General features: G+C 42.9%; 1 protein-coding gene across 4 annotated transcripts; it reads right to left on the reverse strand.

The window, feature by feature from the left end:
• On the reverse strand, positions 1-27044 carry LOC123762688 (probable G-protein coupled receptor AH9.1). 4 transcript variants are annotated; one of them, XR_006773374.2, is made up of 4 exons: positions 11389-11525; positions 4175-5098; positions 3074-3376; positions 1-2452 (listed from the first exon to the last, which is right to left on the reverse strand). XR_006773374.2 is itself a non-coding variant. In XM_045749374.2 (3 exons), exons 2-3 carry the CDS (start codon positions 5069-5071, stop codon positions 3155-3157), a joined length of 1119 nt encoding a protein of 372 aa, XP_045605330.1. In that variant the 5' UTR covers positions 5072-5098; positions 26777-27044; the 3' UTR covers positions 1-3154. The 4 variants fall into 4 exon arrangements, 3 of the variants coding, with proteins under 3 accessions (XP_045605330.1, XP_045605332.1, XP_045605329.1); XM_045749374.2 differs by lacking the exon at positions 11389-11525 and adding an exon at positions 26777-27044 and having other exon boundaries at positions 1-3376; XM_045749376.2 differs by lacking the exon at positions 11389-11525 and adding an exon at positions 25107-26645 and having other exon boundaries at positions 1-3376.
• Between the last annotated feature and the right edge of the window lie 253 nt (positions 27045-27297).

The following is a 27297-nucleotide window of genomic DNA, read 5'->3' on the forward strand; positions in this document are numbered from 1 at the left end:
TAATTTGAATTCTTTTATTTCAATATTACCCGTAAGGTATATACGTATACAGAGAGCTTCATGTATAATCTTTACAGAAAGCAACACAAATTTCGTAACTATGAGTATTTATATTAAATATACATATATACTACGACATCAATTGTCGAAAATATCTACATCAGCTGTTAAATATACACACATATGCATATAAGCTCTGTGATAAGAAAGTAATCACTTCGATATACTTTTTCAGATTGGAAGGTCTCAATTCCTGGAAATTGGGGACATGTAGAAAATGTTTCCCAATTGGGAAAATCGGGACCACAGTTTTTGAAAAAAAAAAATTGTGGGCCCACAAAGAACAATTTTGCTCTAGAAATTAAAAACTCCCAATCTATGAACAAGCAGACAAAGACATCAATCCAAAAAGATTGTTGTTTATTTAAGACCTTATCTACATGGAAATCAAAAGATGATCATTAAGAGAGGAATAACTATAAATATTCTGGAATTAATAGGTCTACACGAGGGTGAGAAGGTGGAGGTGAACATGCTAGAGTCACACCACAACACAATAAAATTAAAGAATTCGGCCACCGAAGGTGGAATCAGCAACTGAAGTGATCGACGTTTTTATGGAACAGGAAAAATCCAGAAACTTGGAAAGTTTAAAAAAAGTGACACGAATAAACATTTAATAAAAGGAAAGATATAGCCAAATACAAAGATTTATTTATTTTGCCCCATATCTAAGTCATAAAAGAGATGGAAGTGAGAAGATGATGAAGGTGAGGGAGAAGAAAGAGGTCAACAAGGAGCAGAAGCTCTTCACACACTCACACACACACACTTCCAGTTTTCACAAGAACAATGACCACAGAAACGACACAATCGGGGACAAAATGGGGAAGAATACAACAAAAGCAACCAGCAAGACTGGTTCAAAATATATTCTAGTTATGACAGAACTAATAACCTGGGTTCTACTTCCATATTTAACCCTAATCAAACACATAATACAGAGCTTTCATGAATGCCTTTCAAGGAATGACAATTATTCCATACACTGAAAGCAAACTTGCCAGAAATGGGAGACTAATTATCGGTAACTTGAACGGGAAAACAATGGCCGATACTGGTTGAAGAACTGCAGAGTGAACTCTGCAATAGCAAATCTTAATTTGCTAATTAAAATGTCAGGGAGGAAATTTGAAGAAAGGAAACCTACCAGTAAGGAAGACTAGTCCTGGTCTTATCAGGACCAATAAGTCGGATATTGAGATCACTGACATTTAAAAAGGCGATGGGGACGACGAAAGGTGAATTATGGAATACTAGCATACCTTAAAAGGCGTGAACCAGATCAGAAAATTGACTGAAGAGAATTCCATGCAAATGGAACATAAGAATAACTCAAGACGTGATCAGCGACATTATGAGACTACATTAAAGAGGTTGAGGATTCGAGTATTCAGATTCAGTAGCCCAGGGTTTGACAGACTCTGGCTGGTAAATGGAAAAACAAATCCCAATTGTATAGTCTGAGTTTGGAAGAAATTCAAAGAGCATAGAACAAAAATGGAATCAACATGTATAACAGAGTAACACGTGCATATATATATATATATATATATATATATATATATATATATATATATATATATATATATATATATATATATATATATATATATGTATATATATATATATATATATATGTATATAACATAAAAGACAAGAAATATTTAATTACACTTATAAGAGCATTATCAACACACAAGAGGACACACACAGTTTAACTAATACGTGTGTAAACTCTCACAAGTAGAGTATAACCTACTCAATATATATTTTAAATCTAAGAGTTATTTCCACTTATACAATGCTATATCATGTAATTCGCCAGAAGAAAGTGTAATAGTTATTAATTAATTATATTATTATAATAATAATTATAACTGTTGTAATTAATAATTATTACTCTTCCTTCGGCTGGGTCATGAAGGAAGCCGGCCTCGGGTGACAGGGGGCTGTGACGATCTCTGTCTGGAACCCGTAGGTGCGGGACCGGGCCGTCCACCTCCTGGGGCTCGTGCGGCCCCCCAGGCTCTGCTGCAGGAGGCTGGGGTCGTTCTTGCACTTGCTGGGGTGGTTCTTCTCCCGCCCCGACCACGGCGGTCTCCGGGTTTGGAGTCCCTGTGTCTTACCAATTTTGAGGTAAAATCTGGAGCTGGAGCCCCCTGGGGGCAGTTCGTTGTTGCCTGCAACCTCGTTCTGACAGTTCCTGCGACGGCGCTGGAACCAATCGTATTGGTGTTTGCCTTTCCTTTGGAGACTTTCGGCGCCGTGGAGAGGGACGCCCTGCTGCATGGGTGACAGCTTCTTCCCCGTATCAACCTACCCTGGCTTTGCGCCCTGGAGAGGCCACTCCAAACCGACAACCAGAGCACAACTCCATAGTCTCCTGAGGCTGATGGATGCATACCAATACGCCATTACTGATAATAATAGTAAGAATATGGTTCGTCAGAAAGAGCATTTGTGACATATCACACACAACTGATGTATGCCTGCTGATTTGTATGTGATACAAGTATGCAGCGTAAGTGTATGATGCATCAGCGTCTGGGTGACAAAGACACTATTTCGTAAATAAAAATGATTGGAAACTGATTTTTTGTTTTAAATCTACTTAACCCAGCCTAACCAAACTCCCCTTAATATAACCGAAACTAACCTAACCTAGTGATTCTCAGCGCGCCTTATTCCAGCCTCCCCTAACAATATATACCTTGACAAATTAGAATAAGGGCTGTGCCTGTATACGATTTCATATACGATGTATACGAAATGCCTGTATACGATTTGACCAATAATAGTAGTAGGCATCCATTAGTCTCGGGAGACTCTGGTGTTGCGCTCTGGTTGTCGGTCTGGTTGTCAAATATTAACGATATTTGACCAAATATCGTTAATAATTATATACAAGACTGTTCTTTTGTTACTGTACTCGTACATTACTCTATATCCTGAACCATTTCATGTCTACACGCCTTAACTTCTACTACTGAATAACTTCATGTCCACATACCTTACACTACTGTACAATTTTATGTCCATATGCCTTACATCACTGCAGGTCCACATATCCTTCATTCTATGTCCTCGCATCCTAGACCTCGTCGTACTCGGTGTCCTTGGATCTGTCCTCGCCGAAGGAGTAGGAGCAGCCGTGGGCGGCCTTAGCATGGACAACCAAACCACACACTGACTTTCGGACCACCAGCAGCGCCTCATTCAGTCCCTGGCGCACCCCAGGCACGAAGACGAAGTACAAGACAAAATTGAGAGAGAAACCCAGCACCTCGAGGCAGTTGGCCACTGCCCGGAACACCTGGAAGAGTGATGCTTTGTTAGTATAATTCCTGGATGAACGTTGATGTTTTGGTAAAATGCCTGGATGAACGATGCATTGTTAGAAGAACACCTGGAGGAGCGGTTATCGTCAATGGGAGTGGTGTAGGGTATGCGAAGATAAGATTGTAAAGGATATAGCAAGATCCTGCATTTATATAATTTTTACAAATATTTTGTCAAATAATTAGAAGAACAACGTTCGCGAGATATGCTTTTGCGATAGCATGAAGCAGCATGCTCAGTCCGCGCACAATCTCAAGAGTTTAGCGATTTTTAGATAAATTAAGTTACTGAATACAAAAAAGTTCTGTGCAAGTATTCAGCCCATCCATCTGTTTTGGTAGTGTGTATAGCAACGATGAAGACCATAGTATATATACCGATGTACAACGAAATTAGAACGTAGAAATCTGAACTATTGAGTTGGACAAACCGGAAACCTATTTTTTACTTTTGTTGATTTGACAAACTAAACTAACCTCCCTAGGCCTTATACAAAATATCCGAGGCCTAATATAGTACATGTGTGTGCTATACTAGGTATAGGAATATACAAGTTTGTGTTTTAGCGTCATTTATTTTAAAAGAATTCCTTACTAGTCAGTATACTACTACCTAAAAGCTAAGAAGGTAGGAATTCTGACTATTGACGATCGTCACGAGAGGTATTATCAAAACAAGAGGATGGGCTGAATTATTAATATCAGAGTTCCTTACAGGGCGATTCAAATATGACATGTTGTGAAGCTGGAAGAATTAAAACCAAATAAAATACCTCGAGTGAGAAGGAGCCGTGAGAGGCACCGGCGGTGTCTATGAGGGCGAGGACTGTGGCTGGGAGGTTGGTGAGCAGGAAGGTGGTGACGATGGCCATCAGTAAGTAGATGAGGCGGTGCTCCTGCTGGCCCTTGCTGTTGTCTTCGCTCTTGTTGGTGCTCTCAGTGCCCTTGCTCTTGGTGAGGAGCCTCCGCCGCGACGTCACCTTCTTGAAGGTGTAGATAATGCAGGCGTTTAGGGCGGCTAGGAGTGTGGCGGGAGCCATGCGGTGACACAGCTCCACCACCACGTTCCACGCGTACCAGGCCCTGGGGGCGGCCATCTCCAGCCCCTCGTAGGTCCACCCTGCTCCGCCCTGGGCAGCTACAACTTTCTGGTAGAAGCCATGAGGGATGTAGAGAAGAGCCGGGACGAGTAGCGACAGCGTGATGCGGCTGACAGCGAGGCGGGGGGCGCTGACATCCTGGTAGCGCCGAGGATGACACACGGCGATGTAGCGGTCCACTGAGAGACCCACTACAATATAAACACTGGCGCTCGTCAGGGCGTTCAGCACCGGTGTTTCAAAATGAGCGTAGTAGAAGGCCCAGCCGTAGGAGAGGTGGCTACGGTCGAGGTGGGCGAGTGCTGGCACAAGGGCGAGTGAGGCGAGCATCTCGGTAAGGGCGAGCCACATGAGGTAGAAGAAGGTGGTGGCCTGAGCCTGCCGCTGTTGATGCTGTCGCCTCGCCCGTCCCAGCATCACCACGTTCATCAAGTTGGTCAAGACGCTCACGGAGATGAAAGCCGGCATGATGTAGCGGTAGGCGACGTCCTCCACCAGGGCCAACTGAGCGTCGCCAGCGTCTCCCTCGGGGACCCCGTCCGGAGTGGAGATGCTGGTATTGACAGGCATGCCGAGCTGGGGTCCGTTCTCCGTGTTCTGGCGAGACAATTGTATCGCGTTAGATCAAGTTATGCTGAACTGGCGAGTTATTATCTCTGTCATCCCTGTGCGAGAAGAGAGAAATGAATAAAAAAGACTTGGTAATGCTATATTAGGGTTTAATGAAGCTGTGATCTCACACGCCTCTGGGGGAAGGGGTGATCACACACGCCCCTGGGGGAAGGGGTGATCGCACACGCCCCTGGGGAAAGGGGTGATCGCACACGCCCCTGGGGAAAGGGGTGATCGCACACGCCCCTGGGGAAAGGGGTGATCACACACGCCCCTGGGGGAAGGGGTGATCACACACGCCCCTGGGGGAAGGGGTGATCACACACGCCCCTGGGGGAAGGGGTGATCACACACGCCCCTGGGGGAAGGGGTGATCACACACGCCCCTGGGGGAAGGGGTGATCACACACGCCCCTGGGGGAAGGGGTGATCACACACGCCCCTGGGGGAAGGGGTGATCACACACGCCCCTGGGGGAAGGGGTGATCACACACGCCCCTGGGGGAAGGGGTGATCACACACGCCCCTGGGGGAAGGGGTGATCACACACGCCCCTGGGGGAAGGGGTGATCACACACGCCCCTGGGGGAAGGGGTGATCACACACGCTCCTGGGGGAAGGGGTGATCACACACGCCCCTGGGGGAAGGGGTGATCACACACGCCCCTGGGGGAAGGGGTGATCACACACGCTCCTGGGGGAAGGGGTGATCACACACGCCCCTGGGGGAAGGGGTGATCACGCACGCCCCTGGGGGAATGGGTGATCACGCACGCCCCTGGGGTAAGGGGTGATTACACACGCCCCTGAGGAGTGACACACAGACAATTCAGAGAAAACACGGGTGCTAAATCTGTAGTGGTGGAAACAAATCAATAGCGAAGTGTATGTTTATTTCCACGGTAAACTCTGCGCAGCTCCCTTTCTCCTCTTACTTCCACCGTGCATCATCCCCACTTCCTCCTGCTCTGTGGACTTCCTCCCCCACCAGTCTACCTCAACGTAACTTCCCTACCTGACATCATCTCAAAGTTCATCTTTCAAATCCTTCTCCTTACAACTATAATATTTCCGGTTCTGTCACGGGTAAATATAGATCCATGCCACCTTGAAAAGGGACGATGATAGGTGTTTAGGGCCAAGTTCTCCCCAGTTTACACTGGTTTCCGTCTCCGGTTTAATGGTATGACTAATATTCACAATCTGTAGTTGATAACATCATTTTTTTTTGTTAATGGAGTCTGGATCCGATGCTGTTTAGATAAAATTATATTGATGGTAAGGTGGCGAGTGGTACGGAAAGCGGAGATGGGCAGGAACTGAAGAATAGGGAAGGCGGTGGAGAGGGAAAGTAATAGAGGGTATTATAAGTGGCGAAGGAGAGGGAAGAGGTGTAGTTAAGTGATTAGGGAAAATTGTTACAGTAAGGAAGACAGTATATAGTGAAGACCGTCACCCGAGCAAAGCCAGGTTCCGTTTCCAGTAGTATTATTATATCCAATGATTTAATATATGCCATGATTTTATATATGGTAAGATTACAAGAATATTTGGGAAACAAATCGTTATACATTCTGATATATTCAAAAATATCTAAAGCAGTTGTGGTAACAATTGTTAGCAATAATCTCTTTCTTGACTTACTAAATAAGAATCAAAACAAGATGGTGGACGCTTAGCTAATAAATAATAACAACGCGTCGAGGTGCCGCTTCACTGCGACGGTTGGTCGTGGGAACGAAAGTCTTACTAACCGGACCAAATAAATTATCGTTTCCAAACTCAGGATTTTGTTTGATTTAAAAAGAGTATCCAGAGTTACTTATACTAAGGTGTAATGATGGGTAACAGACAATTGTTTTATTTTTGAGCTTATAAAAATTAAGAATTTGGCAGTAATGTATAAAAGTAAGTTTTTCTCCATAATAGATTTAAAATAAAATGTCTTAAGAGATGTCTTTGGCCTGGGTTATTCTCGGTCAATTTACCGATACGGTTGCATCAGCACGAAGCCTCAATCTCGTGTTCAAACATGGTAACTGTAAACACAGATCTTGCCCGGGTGATGACTAAGAAGTATACTCTTTACTGCTTCCCCAAACACTATCACATTGCTGGAGGGATACTCAGCCTCCCCCACACTCCAACAACACTATCATAACGGTATCTTGCCTCTGCCCAAACTCCTTAACTTAGGTAAGTGAGAATTAAGCCACACACCAGAAGATGAGAAGACGACTACGTTTCGGTCCGTCCTGGACCATTATCGAGTCTAGTGTGAACTATTTAGGGCCAAGGCAGTCACGGCAGTCTCCGTGGTGTAGTGGTAAGACACTCGCCTGGCGTTCCGCGAGCGCTATGTCATGGGTTCGTATCCTGGCCGGGGAGGATTTACTGGGCGCAATTCCTTAACTGTAGCCTCTGTTTAACGCAACAGTAAAATGTGTACTTGGATGAAAAAACGATTCTTCGCGGCAGGGGATCGTATTCCAGGGACCATAGGATTAAGGACTTGCCCGAAACGCTACGCGTACTAGTGGCTGTACAAGAATGTAACAACTCTTGTATATATCTCAAATATTATTAACTCCCATAACATTGTTGTGGAGACTAAAAAGCAAGCAGTATGGTGCGATGACTAATAATACTGAAGGATGCCTACTACTACTAACAGTAATACCACTGATAATAGTAGGAGTTGGCATCCATCAGTCTCAGGAGACTATGGAGTTGCGCTCTGGTTGTCGGTCTGGAGTGGCCTCTCTAGGGGCACAAAGCCAGGGTAGGTTGATACGGGGGAGAAGCTGTCACACATGCAGCAGGTCCCCCCTCTCCACAGCGCTGAAAGTCTCCAACGGTAAGGCAAACGCCAATACGATTGGTTCAAGCACTGTCGTAGGAACTGTCAGAACGAAGATGAAGGCAACAACGAACTGTCCCAGGGGCTCCAGCTTCAGAGTTTACATCGAAGTTGATAAAAGAAGACACAGGGACTCCAAACCCGGAGACCGCCGTGGTCGGGGCCGGAGAAGCATCACCCCATCAAGGGAAAGAACGACCCCAGCCTCCTGAAGCAGAGCCTGGCCCCCACGAGCTCCAGGATGTTGTTGTTGTTGTTAAAGATTCGATACCTGGAACAAAAAGTTCCAAGTAACACGGGCTATGGTGAGCCCATAGTACCTTAAGAGAGCTCCAGGAGGTGGACATCCGAGTCCCGCACCTACGGGTTCCAGACAGAGATCGTTACAGCCCCCTGTCACCCGAGGCTGCTTCCTTCATGACCCAGTAGCACTGATAATAATAATAAATAAATTATTATTATAATACTCACACTAACAATACTAATACTAACATTAACAATACTAACAATAATAACACCAATAATAATACTCTTACTACTCTTACTACTATTAATAATAATAATAATAATAAACGACAGCTTTCCTATGACGCTGTAATACCTCCATAGCTTAAACAGCTAAGTATTAGCAAAAAGACTTACCATAAATGTATAATGATTACTATAAATACATAGCTTTTGAAATTGAGCAATCTCTTACCGACAGAATAATTATAACGTGTGCAGGATAGGTGTAATCTCTCTTTTGTGCTCTCTGTACAATCTTTTTTGCGCTACCTCTCACAGGACGAGTATTGGGTGCACAATAAACTAGCCGCCTCTGGCGACACCAATAAAAACAACTTACTTCTACCATAACTCATTACACGAGGGCGGGTATGGCCGGGCTGAGCCTACACCCTGGACGAGAAGGTATTTGCCACAACTAGGTGGTGTCGAAGCCTCTTGCGAAGCGAGGCTTCACCAGCGGTACAAGGAAATATATGAAACAGAATCGGGACTTGGTAATTCTAGACTCGAGGATGTCAGTAATATTTATATCAATACAAAAAGTATTTATTAAAAATAAAACATAGTTTATAGAACGAGTGCTTTTTATCACTTTTTATACAGGACGGTTCAGACGACTTCTGACTCCCTTGTGTAAGACGATTGATTGATTTGATTGTTGCCGCCGAAGGCGGCTAGTTTATTGTGCACCCCATACTCATCCTGTGAGCGGTAGCGCAAAAGCATTACAGAGGGCACAAAAGGTCTTTATCAGACCTCATCTTAGATTATTACAAACAATTTCTTCAATCCTTCACACCTTATAGATACAATGTCAGCTAGTTACAGAGAAAGTGCTATTACAAGAGCTACATATTTACAGTAAGTCATCATACATTAATGGTAGGTCTTGTCGTTAATTCATAATAGTTTGGCCAATGGGGACTAAGACGAGTTCTTACCCTTCCCATAGCTCATGTTAAGCCTTACCCCACTTGTTTTCCCTGGAACACTATCCACCAATCGGTTTATAACCAGGTACCGAGTTACTGAAGGGTGAATAGTTACAGACTGAGTCCCAGTCAATCCTCCCTGGCCAGGTTATCTTGAGGTTATCTTGAGATGATTTCGGGGCTTTTTTAGTGTCCCCGCGGCCCGGTCCTCGACCAGGCCTCCACCCCCAGGAAGCAGCCCGTGACAGCTGACTAACACCCAGGTACCTATTTTACTGCTAGGTAACAGGGGCATAGGGTGAAAGAAACTCTGCCCATTGTTTCTCGCCGGCGCCTGGGATCGAACCCAGGACCACAGGATCACAAGTCCAGCGTGCTGTCCGCTCGGCCGACCGGCTCCCCCAGGAGGAACTAATACTACATCGCACGCGGGGCGGGTGTGCTACCACTGTACTACCAGGGTCTGTTTTGTGTGTATTAATGCTGAATATATACGACTATTTATGAGTGATAAATGTTAGGAATAATTTATACAAATACAAAAATACTACAAATAATATTAGGATATTTAAAAATGATGTACAATATAAAATAGCAGAAGTGGAAATAATGCTGGTCTAGACAGTTATGGTAAATATTATTGATTATCAGATGTATTGCGTATGATCATTAGAGGTGGATGCAGACAGAAACACCAAGAGAGCATCAGTTATCTCCGTAATTTGTGTTTCTCTACGACAGTTTTAGTAAATATCAAATGTAGAGAGATATAGAAGGAACAAGTTTGATAAGCAGCAGCGGTGGATGCAAACGTTAGTTTTATGCGTTTATTAATAAATTGCCTACAGGTGGATATCAGGTTGTTAAGTGTGTGTGCGTTGCATACTAAAGTATTTACACTTGTGTAATTACACACACACACACACACGCACGGTCAGGTCACTACCACCTGGTGCGGATTTAGTTCCCAGGCAAGCCAAGACGTTTTGGCAGGGTTCCTTACACCAGAAGTAAACAAGTACCCAGGAGTGAGGCCACTGTTGCCAGATGCATCCTCAAGACCTCGATAAGCCAAACACGCTCTATGTCCCTGTTAGTTCAGTTATTTTCCGGCCAGGGTTCGTATCCTGGCCGGGGATGATTTACTGGGCGCAAATCCTTAACTGTAGCCTCTGTTTAACAGTAAAATGTGTACTTGGTTGTAACAACGATTCTTCGCGGTTGGGATCGTATTCCAGGGACCTGCTCGAAACGCTACGCGTACTAGTGGCTGTACAAGAATGTAACAACTCTTGTATATATCTAAAAAAAAAAAAAAATATATACATGTCAAACCCCTCCTGTGAGCATCATTGTTAAAGGTTACAAAGGTTCATATAATAGGCTCAAATTGAATCCCAAATTTTGTTTATCAAGTGGCAGCCTTGATAAACCAGCTATACAAGTTGCTAACCTGTACATTAACTGTTTATTCAGTCTTTATCAAGCTATCGTAACCCGACAATGTTTGATAAGCAGAGAAGCACAGAGTTTGATAAGAGTTTGATAAGCAACTCTGGCGCCGAGAACTTAACCAGTTTCTGTACCCTACCAAATCCCTAAATCCCACCATAACAAAATGCTATACTAATAAAAAGTTTAAGAATTTGAAATATTAAGAATTGTCCATCTAACATTATAATTGTTTAAGTGTTTTAGTAGAAATAAGGTGCTTAGACGCGCTGCCGAGAAAGAAAAGCTGAACTATCCGAGCTGTGTGTTGGTAACTCAGACAACAGTAGCATGAATGGTAACTCAATCTCGGTTGTTGAATTCTATTAACCAGCATCGCTAGCCTAAAATGCGATATGAAGGAGGCTTGAGCTATAAGATGCCTCACGTATTAGGGTCTCGAGGGGGAAACATAGTTACCACTACTTGCACTACCACTGCACCTCCCCACCACCACCACCCACCCAGCCGCCGCAACTGACCTGTGGAGTAGGACACGTTCGGGGGGAGAATGCAACGGTGTAGACCGGCCGCGGGTGTGTGGGGGCCTGTGTGCTTGCGCCTCCTCACCCACCTGTAGCCTGTGTGCTGGCTCCGCCCTCACCCACCTGACATGCGTCCTGCCACCACCATGCTCGTGTGTGTGTGTGTGTCGACCAGTAACGTCTTGCCTGACCCTTGGTCTCTCATACGCAGCTATGTGCATACCATCACCATTTGGTCAGCATTTCAGCTCACGAAATCAGAAACGGTTCTCGTTTTTTCCCCCTTAAAAACGTAGAATTTGGCCGAGATTAATAAATGGCAACGATAATGGGACTAATAAGTGGAAGAGCACTTAGTCTGCACCTGCACCTAAGCTGCTCTTGTCTGGAGACTGGAGTACTGAAGTGGTTGCAGTTACACAACAACAAATTTCCGAGGGCTGTAAAACTTGTACTGACTTTTTTTCTCCCGTTGATCTGCAAATTCGGCCTTTTTGATGGAAGGTCAAGTTTGTAACTGTCCATAAGTAAGAGGGTATGGAACCAATTCCCTTACTCTTAGTTATAAGGTTGGCATTTGAAAAAATCCTTATTGTGATGTTGAGAGCATGTACTCACCTAGTTGTATTGTGTATGTGTACTCACCTAGTTGTGTTTGCGGGAGCTGACCTTTAGCTCTTTGGTCCCGCCTCTCAACCGTCAACCAACTGACGTACAGATTCCCGAGCCCACTGGGCTCTATCATATATACATTTGAAACTGTGTATGGAGTCAGCCTCCACCACATCACTTCCTAGTGCATTCCATTTACTAACTACTCTGACACTGAAAAAGTGCTTTCTAATGTCTCTGTGGCTCATTTGGGTACTCAACTTCCACCTGTGTCTCCTGGTGCGTGTACAACTTGTGTTAAATAATCCATCCTTGTCTACCCTGTCAATTCCCCCTGAGAATTGTGTATGTGGTGATCATGTCTCCCCGAGCTCTTCTGTCTTCCAGCGACGTGAGGTGCAGTTCACGCAGCCTGTCCTCAACTCATTCCTGTGTGTGTGTGTGTGTGTGTGTGTGTGTGTGTGTGTGTGTGTGTGTGTGTGTGTGTGTGTGTGTGTGTACTCACCTATTTGTGCTTGCAGGATCGAGCATTGACTCGAATCCCACCTTTCCAGCCATCGGTTGTTTACAGCAATGACTCCTGTCCCATTTCCCTATCATACCTGGTTTTAAAATTATGAATAGAGTTTGCTTCCACAACTTTAAGTGCATTCCATTTTTCCACTACTCTCACGCTAAAGAATAGTTCCTAACATCTCTGTGACTGATCTGAGTTTCCAGCTTCCACCCATGTTCCCTCTTTCTGTTGCTATTACGTGTGAACATTTCATCTATCTCCACTTTGTAAATTCCCCTGAGTATTTTATACGTTCCTATCATGTCCTCCCCTCTCCCTTCTTTCTAGTTCTTTCAGGCGCTCTTCATATCCCATCCCTCGTAACTCTGGGACAAGCCTCGTCGCAAATTTATGAACCTTTTCCAGTTTCTTTATGTGTTTCTTCAGGTGGGGACTATGATGGTGCGGCATACTCTAAGACTGGTCTCACGTAGGCAGTGTAAAGCGCCCAAAAGCCTCCTCACTTAGGTTTCTGAATGAAGTTCTAACTTTCGCCAGTGTAGAGTACGCTGCTGTCGTTATCCTATTTATATGCGCCTCAGGAGTTAGGTTAGGTGTCACATCCACTCCCAGCTTTCTTTCTCGAATCGTTACAGGTAGGCAGTTCCCCTTCATTGTGTACTGTCCCTTTGGTCGCCTATTACCTGATCCCATTTCCATAATTTTACATTTACTCGTGTTGAACTCTAGGAGCCATTTCTCTGATCATCTCTGCAACCTGTCCAGGTCCTCGGAGGATCCTACAATCCTCATCTGTCACAACTCTTCTCATTAATTTTGCATCATCCGCGAACATTGACATGTAGGATTTCACTTCTGTAAACATATCATTTACGTAAATAAAAAAGAGGATTGGGCCCAGCACCGACCCTTGAGGTACTCCACTCGTTACTGTTCGCCAGTTCGACTTCTCGCCCCTTACCATTACCCTCTGGCTCCTTCCTGTTAGGTAGTTCCTCACCCATGCTAGGGCCTTTCCGCTTACTCCTGCCTGCCTCTCAAGTTTGTAAAGCAGTCTTATGTGCAGTACTGTATCTGGTAGGCCTCCTGGTAGTCTAGAAATATGCAGTCTGCCCAGCCTTCTCTGTCCTGCCTTATCCTTGTGTGTGTGTGTGTGTGTGTGTGTGTGTGTGTGTGTGTGTGTGTGTATGTGTGTGTGTATGTGTGTGTGTTTCTCTCGTAGTTTTACTTGTAGCGCAGCGACGCCCACGACAAGGTAAAGGTAATTATTAATAAAAAGCACTAAGTCATTACGACTATAGTGACGCCCCACGAGAAGTCTCCCAGTACAGTGACGCCCCACGAGAAGTCTCCCAGTACAGTGACGCCCCACGAGAAGTCTCCCAGTACAGTGACGCCCCACGAGAAGTCTCCCAGTACAGTGACGCCCCACGAGAAGTCTCCCAGTACAGTGACGCCCCACGAGAAGTCTCCCAGTACAGTGACGCCCCACGAGAAGTCTCCCAGTAGAGTGACTCCCCACGAGAAGTCTCCCAGTACAGTGACGCCCCCACGAGAAGTCTCCCAGTACAGTGACGCCCCACGAGAAGTCTCCCAGTACAGTGACGCCCCACGAGAAGTCTCCCAGTACAGTGACGCCCCACGAGAAGTCTCCCAGTAGAGTGACTCCCCATGAGAAGTCTCCCAGTACAGTGACGCCCCCACGAGAAGTCTCCCAGTACAGTGACGCCCCCACGAGAAGTCTCCCAGTACAGTGACGCCCCCACGAGAAGTCTCCCAGTACAGTGACGCCCCACGAGAAGTCTCCCAGTAGAGTGACTCCCCACGAGAAGTCTCCCAGTACAGTGACGCCCCCACGAGAAGTCTCCCAGTACAGTGACGCCCCCACGAAGAAACTGGTAGTGTAGCGGCGCCTTCACAACAGCGACACTTGTCTCCCCGACCACTTGATGGTGGTACAGTCTCTAGTGCGGACCTCGCGCCTGCACGGTAAAGCAAGCCGGGAGGCTGCCATAACATCACTCACCGCGGGAACTCTTAAATGATTAACGCCCGAGAGGAGTTTAAGAGGCTGCAGCGCGTGACGAAATCCCTGAGGCCAGATTCACGAAGCAGTTACGCTTTCCTCAATCTTTGACGGCTTTGGTTACATTTATTAGACAGTTTACAAGCATGAAAACTTGCCGAGCAACTGTTGTTATTGTTATAAACAGCCTCCTGGTGCTTTTGGAGCTCATTAACTGTTTAATAATTGTAAATAAAGCCGCTAAAGATTGAGGAAAGATGGACAGGTTCGTAAGTCCTAGCGTAACTGCTTCGTGAATCTGACCCCCGGAAACTTTAACATATTATATTACATAAACCTGCAAGACCTTCACCTGCTTGAGCAGGTCCGCGAGCTCCAGCCCCTAGGGACGTCACATTCCTGGGAGGAGGATCTGTGTATTTTATAATAAACTAAAATATCTTACATAGTATCTCAATAAACGAGACGCAAGTATCTCTAGAAATTTCATAAAGAGGCAGCAAATGAATTATACCAAACCTACACTGATGGTTCTGCTAGTCCTACCAATGGCAGGGTTGGGGCAGCGCACACGAAAAGATAATTTCTAATTATAAATTCAAATGAAAAAAAACACAGACTGAGAACGATGCCTCTTTAATTCAAGCAGAGCTAACTGTAATTTTTATGACATTAAGATACCTAGAAAGGAGCCTTGATCTGCACTTATTCAAAAAACCACAACGCAAAACTTCAGTGAAAAACAAAGGTTGAAAACCAAGCGACAATCGATGAAATCAAGATAGCTGTGAAAATCAGAATCAATCAAAAAAGGATGATTAAGTTCCTGTGGACTCACTCTCACGTTTCCCAATGACTGTGGACGAAAGGGAGGTGACCGTGTGCGAGAATTTAACAGCGAGAATTCGTCTTGTATAAAAATACCTATGGAGATTCAGGGTGGAAACGACAGCCGAGATGCAGCATCTATGGTGCGAGAGACGAACACCATCTGACCACTGCTAGAGAGACTGTGCCCATCTAACGAACATTAGAAATGTGAATTAAATAACGAATCCCACATTATTTTAGTTGGGAAAATATTATGTCAAATATAGATAACGTACGTGCTCAAAAGATTCCCGCACTTAGCGCTAGCAAGATAAGTTTTAGGGTTTGTAAATGTTATTCTCCTTGTTTAAGAACTTCACTTTAAACAGTAACGTCTAGGTACAAGTGACAGAATGAACAACCCAGAGGGTTGTTCATTCTGTTCATGAGGCTATTGGGGTTGTTCATGAGGCTACTAGGGTTGTTGTATATGCAGCTATAACATGCCCAAGACCCTCGCACCCACGAGGCCATATTTAAACATTTTCAATTTTAGATACGGCACCATTGGCATAATTGTGCTGTAATTAATACACTTACATCTGACATAAAAGCAGCATCTTTGCTACCCAAGTGGGCGGACAAGACGATAACTTCCGTTAACATTAGCCTTTTAACAAGACGTTTCATTAATACTGTTTATGCTTTGTGGTAATTTCGTCCACCTGAAGCTTAAGTGAACTAGTGTAAACCTAAAATTTTAAGAAGAAATTCAGTTTAAATTTGACTCTACTTAAAAAACAATAAAAACAAAGAGCCGAATCTTACGAGTAGCATAGAAGTTTTACCCACCGACACTAAGCCTGGCGCGTGTACAGGTCTGCCTCACGCGGCCAGGCATACAACGCAGTTGACAAGCAATTATCAAAAATAGCTAGACAGATAGACAGAGTTGGGTGGGGGTGGGGGGGGGTCTGGAGACGGTACATGGAGGGGGGAGTCGCCTTGACCTTGCTGGGAAATGCCAGAGCCTCGCTTATATGATGAACGGCTCTCGAGAAGTCATCTATTATGTGTGTTTGAGGTTTCGGAGTGGAGGATGTTGACTAGGGGCTCCCAAGATGGTGTGGGGGCGCTGGCAGGGGAGCAGAAACGCAACAAAGTCTCAGTCTCTCTCTCTGCGTCGTATCTGAGAGTGAGATAATATATAATAAATAAAATAGAAGATCTTCTAGAGCAAGACCGTCTTGTCTGAAAATACAAGCCGAGAATGCGTTTCTCTAGAGCAGGTTCTCCACACACACACACACACACACACACACACACACACACACACACACACACACACACACACACACACACACACTTGCTTGCTTGCTTGCTTTATTTCCTGGGAAAATATAGAAAAATAACACTAAAGAACAGTCTAAATTGGGCATGGATCGTAATGCTTGCTGGTGGCAGACTAGAAATAATTTTAGTAACAATATTTATGGATCGTTAATTTAAGTTAATATTTAGACAGTAATCTTACTAATTTCCCACACATTTAACACCGTCTCAAGATTATGTATTGAGAAAATCGGTAGGAGCCGCGATAAGCGTTCGAATGTATACGGTGGATGTAATTATGTATTGTGCTGCATTCCCCCAGAAATTTCTGAAAATGTTGAACCCGCTCTTATATTTCTGTCTGTGGTAATGTTTGTTAAAAAAATTATTTAGCAAACATCAGGAGGGGAACAAGGTTTTAATTTCAATAATTATTATTTTACACTGGAAATTGTGATTATTCAAAGGTACATTAACATCAAAACACTTTGAAACAAAGTACATACAAACCAAGGCACATTCAGATCGAAATAAATTCAGACAAGATAAATTATTTCTCCATCATAGTGATAAATAAATAGAAAATTAGAGCAATAAACTATTAATAATAAACGAGAGAGATCAATAGCGTATCAGCAGAAGACGATTGAAAGATTAAATGCTTCATTAAGAGCCCTAGACCAGAATTCACAGACCCCTTACGCGTCCACCTACGACATCTGTACCTCTTATCTCAACCGCGGCGGATTATTTGGCAACACAGTTTTAGCCAAACGCTCCGTAGTCGTACTCATCCCAAGGTTATTATAGTTATGACTACCTCATGACGCTTCCCAGCTCGTAATCGTTTTAGTAAACGTCAACAAGTCGTCATCATCGAGATAGGAGGAACAGGTGTCGTAAATGGACACAAGTTCTTAATGGCTCCTGGCCGTGACGTGGTAGAGTGAACGGTCTGGACAACGCACCTATTATACAGGTCGTTGCTATTCCCTGATCCCGAGAAGTTAATACAAGCGCGAGTTCTTGAGATTATTTTGAGATGATTTCGGGGCTTAGCATCCTCGCGGCCCGATCCTCAATCAGTCCTCTTTTTTGTTACACACTCCCAGGAGGCAGTCCGTAGCAGCTGTCTAACTACCAGGTACTATTTACTGCTAGGTAACCGGGGCATCAGGGTGAAAAACATTTTGCCCATTTGTCTCCGCCTCCACCAGGGATCGAAGCCGGAACCTCAGGACTACGAATCCGAAGCGCTGTCCACTCAGCTGTCAGGCGTCCCTGACAGGGGCGTGGTAATATTGATTTTATATCTTTTTGCAATGAGCTGGGGGTATTTGGCGCCGTGTCTGTGTTATCACTGCTATCTTTTCTGGACTTTTTATAATGCAATTTAAAGTATTTTCATATTTTGAGTCGTGTTGTATTACACTACACTATGTTGCAGTAGAGGTCTGGGTCGTAGAGTAGCTCCCTCGAGGGCTCGGGGAACCATCACGCCCGTATATGTAAATAAACGTCACCTTGAAACATTACCTCGCCCGCCAAGGGGATGTTTAGGCGTGTGGTCCCCCTCGATGTTTATGGTACACATCCTGTTTACCCACACAGAGGTATGGTGGGTATGGTCTCTATACTCCTATAGAGACCATACCTCTATAGTATGGTATGATGGTATGGTCCCTTCGATGGTTATGATAAGTGTCTAGTTTTCTAATGGGTTCTGGTGTACTCTGGTGTACTCTGGTGGTGTACTCTGGTGTTCTGGTGTTCTCAAGGTACTGAAACTGTACATTTATAATCGAGTTCACTCAAAAACATTATTCTAAATGATTGTGTAAACAGTCTACGGTCACATCAACACAAATATCACTAACTTTGGATCGAATTTGTTTAAGCTTATTTATTTCCCTGTGCTCAAATGTAAACTTTGACAAAGAGAAAAAAACTTAATGTAACGTCTAAAGAATGACGCGGATACTGTCCCTCTAATTGTATCACTGATCGTACACTAGCTAATACCTATACTGTACTTAATGTTGTAAAATCATTTTCCTTTTGAAACGTGTAGAACGCAAAACATTGTAATATAAATAAAAAAATGTTATGGTTGGATATTAAAAGATGGCGTCTATCTAAGCTACCTAGGTGCAGGGGCCTGACAGCTGAGTGGATAGTGCTTCGGATTCGTAGTCCTGAGGTTCCGGGTTCGATTCCCGGTGGAGGCGGAAACAAACGGGCATAATTTCTTTCACTCTGATGCCCCTGTTACCTAGCAATAAATGGTGCCTGGGAGTCAGATAGCTGACATACGGGCTGCCTCGTGGGGGGGAGGGGGGTGTAACAAAAGGAGGCCTGGTCGAGGACCGGGCCGCGAGGACGCTAAGCCCCGAAATCATCTCAAGATAACCTCAAGTTATGCATTTTTGGAAGCTTCATGGTCAAACCGTACACAAAACGATTCGACAAGATCGTCTTCTGTTAAACAATGTTTTGTTAGGATAGAATACAATACCTTTAGATAAGCTTGGCTGGGTTAGGTAAGGTTAAGTTGGTTTCATAAACCGTTGGTGAACCGTTTTGTGTACGATGTGACTCATCCCACTGCACGGTATAGAAAACGTGTGGCGTCCAAAACTTTCGTCTATTCAGTGGGTCCTTATCTGAGCTCTCACAGGACTAACAATTGTAATTTGGAAGAAAGTTAACCAATCATAGGCACAATTAACTTGTCCCATCTATTACGTTACGGTAATTTGTGCCATAAAACAAATACATATATTTCTATGGTCGGTTAAATTATTTTTTGTCATATCTATATATATGCTATTAATATTACTGAATATATCTACGTATAGGTATTTGAGAGATGTAGTTGTCAAGATTCTGTTGAACCTATGTATGTAACTAATAAAAAAAACATGTAGTGTTATTTGAAATGGCAAGTTCAGTCTTGGTGTCGCCGGTGTGGAGGCCATAGGGTCCAGAGTCCACACTTGAAGCTGCCACTCAGGACTATCTCAGTCCCCCCAGTGTTTGTCCAGGCGAGGCAGCCTCCAGTTTTACAGCGCCAGACACCAAAGTCATCTCCAGTGCATCATTACTTATTCGCCTTAATTAAAATGAGAAAACTAGTTCTGATTGACGATGATAAATCAATCAATATTGTTATTTTATATTTTCCTGATAATTCTAGAAAACGTTATTGACAATTCAGTTGTTGCACATTTGCCATTCCAGTTATGCAAATATGTTTAACAACGTTTTCTTTTATTGTCAATAATAGAAAATGGAGTCGAGTGCGAATGTTTGAGGAGGAACTTTGGCCCTGGAAACTGGCTCGGCTTTGTTTGCCTTGTGACATCACCACCGCTAAACATAGCTTGGTAATTTTTATTTTCTCACTATTCTTTTGTCAAATTTAACACACTACAGTAGTAGCTACGATGAAATTAACCATTATTTACTTGCGAGAATGTAACCAAAAGTATCAATGTTTGTTTGGGAATGTACCCAAACTGAGCTCTGTCCTGGCCACTTTCGCTAGGGAATGGGAGAGAATTGTCAGGGCAAAGCACCAAGCCATTACGACTATATACCACTGGGAAGGAATCGGGATAAGGATTTGGGATGGGACTGGAAAGGGGGGGGAAGAATGATACCCAACCGCTTGGACGGTCGGGGATTGAACACTTGCATAAAGCGAGACCGTCGTTCTACCGTCCCCGCAAAGACATTGTAAGCTATACTACTGCAAACGAGAAGGTGGCTGGGCACCGCTTAGTGGTCTCCAGACAGCTGGATGACTTTATTGCCATCTAAAAGCAGTTATGCCTCTTGGTGGAGATCGTTTACTCAGAAAAAAATAATCATGAATTAGATGTGCAGGAGTTAAATTGTATCCAAAGCCAAAGACAATATACTATAAATTATCTGATAAATGTAAACATTTCCGAAAATTAAAAACAAATGAGAATTTTTTTTTCTAAGCAGATAATAATAATAATAAATTAGTTTAACTAGCCACTGCCAGAACCAATTCTGTAATAGGCATCATCATCATCATCGCGTCCCTAGCACAAGGTCAATATGCTTAATACTGACGAAATAAAGGTCACGCGAACAGGTCATTGTTATTGATCACGAGGATACACATTCCTATTCTGTTAATAATGTTGACTTGGCGAGGATTGTCAGGTTATTAGCCTGCAGTGTAGCCTATATTATCATTATTTACACAGTCAACGAGCAGGAATTAAGCCAGTTATCTTCCTTTATCATGTCCTTAACATGGCTGCGTCGACTAAGACGGCGTGTGTCCATTTTTTGTGTTTATGGTACGGACCTCTAGCTATATTTCACACTTATGTCTAATAAACGCACAAATATCCAAGAAAACGAGTTTCGTAATTGAGTCGTTAAAGCTTAACAACGTTAGCAGGTATTCGCGCAAGATGTTTGCAAAATGTTTGGGAGAAAATTGGAGGTCCTCGGAGTTTTACGAACCGACGGTACAGTAATTCCGTCGCACAAGTACGGTTTTGCTCTCAGGCATCACACCGGTGTTCGAACCTAAACAACACGCCTACCAACGTACCCGTCGCAAGATATCACATGTTGACGACTTTAGTTTCGCCTGACTGTGCATGAGAAGTGGCTGAAGGCTGCATAAGTGGTGTGGTTCCCTGCCTGAAGATATGTAGGGGACGGACACCGTGAGAATGAAGGAGGCAAGTCTCGGGAAGGAGCGAGAGGGGGGGGGGGGGGCAGAAAGGAAGGAAACGAAAAGGGATGAGAGGAAAGGGGAGAGATTTAAGGAGGTGGTACAGGTAAAAAGGAAAGAGTTGGGGGATAGATGGGAGAAGCAGGGAGCGAGGAGTGTACTCACCGAAAGAAGAGAGGATGGGAATGAATAATGGATCAGAGAAAGGAAGGTTAAATTCACTGAGAAAAAATGAGAGTAGGTAAACGGGAGAAAATAATGGAGATGAATGAGACAAGAGAGAGCTGGAGGAAGGAAGGAAGGAAGGAAGGAAGGAAGGAAGGAAGGAATGAAAGCCTAGAGGGAGTGTAGTAACTCGCGGTATGTGGTGCTGGGAGGGACGGCCTCCCATAATACAACAAACAAACAGGCTAATATTAGTCTGAAGCCTGCGAGGAAGCTGGTTATAGCCTACTTCTGCACAACTGAAAAGTATAACTTTACTTACACGCAAATTACAATATTAATTAAGCATTACACCCATGGCACAATTATAATTCGCTTCCTGGTTAACAAAATATAGGAGTAACCATGAGTGTTAATCAAGGGCTAATTGGGAGGTGGAATTTATAATGGAGTTACGAGGTCTGGTGGGACCCTCTGGCAACCGCCACTCCTCGCCTACTGTTTAATACAATAAAAAACAATCAATAATAACGAATGAAATTACCAGAATTTTTTTTATCCAGTACTTAAAGTACAGCGGAATTTTTAGCTTCATGATTATTTGTACGTATTTACTAGAATTAATGATGTTTGATTTCGCAAATTCTTATGAAGCAGGAACTGGACTGCCTTTGTCACTGAGCAGTGACAAATAAATCACTAATACAGTGAATGGTGATTGAGGGACGACCCATTTGGTCTTCCACAATGGCTGTACTGTCTTTCGTGTTGATACAGTTCTCCCACGCACACGGGTAGCCTAGTCACTGTCCATGTTATTCGTGCCTCCTCCCCTTTCACTCCCCCTGGTGGGGTCTGTACAGAAGGTTGGTGTTCTGTTTCCCGGTTACATCTCTGTACCAGGCAGCTGATGGGGGATGTCGTACAGAGGACTGTGTAAACCCGCAGGAACTGCCGTTTCCAGACTCCCTGCATGATTTTTGCAGTCGACTGGTGCATGCTGAGATATTGACATCTACATTATCTTTGTTCCGTCTCCGACTTGTTTGTCAGAAATTTCGTTTCCATAGATCCCTGCACGACTAAGAACCCAGTTATTTGCAAGTTTTCTTCCTTGTTGCTGAAAGTTCTGAAAAAGGCATTTTGGAGTCGATTTTTTTAGCACATTTTTATGATGGTTGTCCTACGTACGCTCAACTCCCCACTACACACCATGTTCATCATGCTCCTCTACTTTACAATTAGTTCTTTGTGGAACAGAACACGAAACAATGGGTATATATGGGGTATATAACCATGGGTTTACATTTTATCTGCTTGCTTCTGTGCTGGTTTGGGGTCTTGAAGTGGGTAGAATGAAATTATGTGTTAATTGGCTGTTAATTGCTGGTTTTGACTTTTTGATATGTAGGGCCTCGCTGATGTCGAGCCTCCTGTTATCGTTGTATCTGTCGATAATTTCTGTGTTGCTTGTTAAGATTTCTCTGGTGATGGTCTGGTTGTGTAAGGAGATTATATGCTCCTTGATGGAGCCCTGTTGTTTATGCATTGTTAATCGCCTAGAAAGAGACGTTGTTGTCTTGCCTATGTACCGAGATCTTTGTGGATGATAATCTGTTACTATAAAAACAAGAAAACGGCCAACTTACTCATGAACTCTCCAGACACCAAACAGTACGCCTTGAAAGAAACCAACGTCGTCTATGCCTTCAAATGCCCACTTGGGGACTGTAAGCCCCAAAGAACTCAGTATATAGGCAAGACAACAACGTCTCTTTCCAGGCGATTAACAATGCAAACACAACAGGGCTCTATCAAGGAACATATAATGTCTTCTCACAACCAGACCATCACCAGAGAAATCTTGAACACAGAAATCATCGACAGATACAGCGATAGCAGGAAACTCGACATCAGCGAGGCACTACACATCAAAAAGTCAACACCAGCAATCAACAGCCAATTAATGTACAACTATATTATACCCACTTCAAGACCCCGAACCAACATAGGAGCAGCAAGAGAAAGTATGGGCCAATAGGCCTTCTGCATTTACTTTCATTATGTTTTCATACCCAATTAATACCCACCTTCACCCAAAACATTTGGGTCATATCACCTCACCCAAAACGAATATAAGTATGATGTATGTCAGGTGTAAACAAGTCTTTGAGAATGTAAGAAGCCTTACGAAACACTTTTAGGCGTCAGACCAAAAATGTAAAAAATGAATTTTGGATAGTTAATTTTTCAATTACCCTCGACAGTGAAGAAAAACGTAAGAAATATTGAAAAGATTCGTGTTAGAAATATTAATCTTACCCTTTCGGTCATATTCAATATATATATATATATTATATATATTATATATATATATATATTATATATATATATATATATATATATATATATATATATATATATTATATATATATATTATATATATTAAAATTTATAATATTTAATTAGTAAATTTGTAAATTAAAACAATAATTTTATAATATTTAATATATATATATATATAATAATTATAATATATATATATATATATATATATATATATATATATATATATATATATATATATATATATATATATATATATGCGAACAAGCCTGAATGGTCCCCAGGACTATATGCGAATGAAAACTCACACCCCAGAAGTGACTCGAACCCATACTCCCAGAAGCAACGCAACTGGTAACTACAGAGTTGCCGTCGGGGAAGTGGCTCAAATAGCCTCGGCTATCACTTCCTTTTGACGGCCGTGATGGTCAAGCGGATTAAGGCGCCCTGTAGTTACCAGTTGCGTTGCTTCTGGGAGTATGGGTTCGAGTCACTTCTGGGGTGTGAGTTTTCATTCATATATATATATATATATATATATATAATGTAATGCTAACAAATTTACTCAAATTATTTCCTACATATTTGAAATAGCGGTGAAAAAAATATTTAAATATATATATATATATATATATATATATATATATATATATATATATATATATATATATATATATATATATATATATATATATATTTAAATATTTTTTTCACCGCTATTTCAAATATGTAGGAAATAATTTGAGTAAATTTGTTAGCATTACTATGGGCCGGTTATGTCTAAGTTGAGATTTAAAAAACATATATGAATGATATTTGAGATTCACGATTCAATCAATTTTTCCTACAGCAGTCATTAAACTATTTAGCACATAGATCGATAAAAGTGAGAGTTTGTGTATCTTTGAAATGCTGTGAAGTCTTGCTATAAAATCTAGGTTTTTAATACATGCATATACGGTGCTCAGGTATAAGTGAGCACCGTATATTTACACAACTAAACTATTCACATTTCAGGAATACCAACCGTCTCATGGTTAATGCTATCATTAATACCTATCAGCTAAAAAACTGTCTTGTTTGATGGCATCTTTACCCCACTAGCAACACTAAGCGTAACGTAACAATAATACTATACTGTGCAACACACACTTGCAGTGTTGTCCTCCTGCTTAGCAACCTACCCTCGACCACCGCCGCAGGCATCACCACCACTGTCAAAACCACCACTAACACCCTCGCCCGGCTCCCAGCGCCCCCGTTACCAACACAGTAACCACTGCCAACATACCGCTCTCTCTAACACGCTTTCCAACAGTAAATATTTATTGGAGCCGAACACTAGGGCTTCGCGTTAAACACTGGTGCTTACGGTGTAAACTGGAAAACTACATTGAACTTTTATAAATATTTCTGCCATTCAGCTGTGTACGGTTTCCAAATTGTTGGAGTTAACGAGAAAAAATTAACTCATTAAATAATCCAGAATGATAGTAAGCGTGATACGAGGTACAAGCCAAGTGTGTACTGTACATACAGTAAAACAGGGTTTACTTTTGAACCTTTAATACAGCCTTCTTGATCGCTTCAAGTATACTGTACACTAGTTTCTTTACTTTGCGTTCAACGCTAGTAAATGCAAATAATGAAACTAAATGTAGAGTTCAGGAGGCTGGACACAAGGTACCAAATTGGAGACTAAATCCTTCAGGAATCGGACAAAGATCTGGAAGTTGTTATCACATCAAACCTGGCTTCTGAAGTCCATCTCAAAGGGATATCAGCGGCATATACGAGGTTGACCACCATAAGAACCGACTTCAGAAATTTTTGTAAGGAATCATCCACGATCTTGTATATCGGATGTGTTCAAATCTCTGGAGCATGCAAGAGAGCGAGTTCAAAGCTATGCAGCCAGACTAGTCTCAGTACTACGAGGTATGAGTTCCTAGAAGCTACAGAAATTAAAATTAAACCTCACGTCACTGGAGAAAAGACATCAACTTAAACATGATTAACATAAAATTCTCAGGGAAGTCGATAGGTCAAAGAAAGATCTATTTAGCACGGGTGGTACTCGCACAGGGGAAGATCGGTGGAAGTATAGTACCCAAATGGGCTACAGACATCAGAAAGAACTTTTCCACCGTCAGTAGTAAACTAATGGATTGGACTAGGAAGCTATTTGGTAGAAGCAGACTCCAGACACAATTTCAAGTGTAAATATAATAGTGTATAAAAGGCACAGGAACCTGTATACCAGTTGATTGGTAGTCGTTCTGTGGGACCAAAGAGCCGAAGTTCAACTCCCTCAAGTACAATTAGGCGAGTTCTCAAAACCCAAACAAATAATGTGCAAGCACATGGCATTGAATAACCCAGTCGGTTCCAGTACCTGGTCCCAGGACCATGTTCCTATGTAGCACGAACATATGAACACTCATAGTTGAACATACTAAGATGCCTTCACTGGGACATTTTAAGACCCAGTAAAGATAATCAATTCAAAATATGTATGTTATTAGTTTCAGCGAGTGTTATATCAAGGAACATTGTGTCAGCCTGTCTGGTATGCCACTTGTGTCAATGGAGAGTTCCCAGGAAGGTCAATCACTTTACGTTAAAGGAAAAATTTATAACATAATCCTAATCTCAAAATAGGACTCGCATAATCAGGAGCTTATATGCAGTGAAAATGTCAAACCCTAAAGAATAAAAACCATTAATAATAAACATGTGGTAAACTGTTTACCGCAAATAGTTGAACAATTTTCTCATAATTTACATTATTAGCTAAACCACACCCGAGTCAGTATGGCAAGAATATTGATAATAATAATAAAAAGTGGCTGACCTTGTAAATACTATATAACAGAAAACGAAAACCGTAAATGGTTTAGCTGGTCAAGGTAATTTTAGGCGGGAAACTAGCACAGCGACCACGACCAGCCGCCGCCCTCCACGACCAGCCGCCGTCCTCCACGACCAGCCGCCGTCCTCCACGACCAGCCGCCGTCCTCTACGACCAGCCGCCGCCCTCCACGACCAGCCGCCGCCCTCCACGACCAGCCGCCGTCCTCCACGACCAGCCGCCGCCCTCCACGGCCAGGCTTCCACTGGTGGGGTACCGACCGTCCACCTCCCACCCTGACATCTAGTAGCGCAAGGTGAAAATAAATATAGTCACCGCTACTGCTCGTTTCCGTCACTGCTCAAGGCGCACTTATTCCACAACCAAGCCAGAGTTTAAATTAGTTTATCCATTTAATCTTCACAAACATATAAGTTAAAAAAATACTATATAAACCAATGTTAACTCATATAATAAAGATGTAAACTCATTTAGTACACTCAGTTGCTTGGCGGATAGTTGAG

Source organism: Procambarus clarkii, chromosome 27 (assembly GCF_040958095.1).
Source record: "Procambarus clarkii isolate CNS0578487 chromosome 27, FALCON_Pclarkii_2.0, whole genome shotgun sequence".
Lineage (NCBI taxonomy): Eukaryota > Metazoa > Arthropoda > Malacostraca > Decapoda > Cambaridae > Procambarus > Procambarus clarkii.

What these genes read in the sequence shown, in the direction of transcription:
- LOC123762688 (XM_045749374.2), bottom strand. Translation starts at nt 5,071, where the DNA reads ATGCCTGTCAATACCAGCATCTCCACTCCGGACGGGGTCCCCGAGGGA. An exon ending in ACGGCTCCTTCTCACTCGAG is followed by an intron (nt 3,377 to 4,174) that starts GTATTTTATTTG and finishes TCACTCTTCCAG; the next exon opens with GTGTTCCGGGCAGTGGCCAA.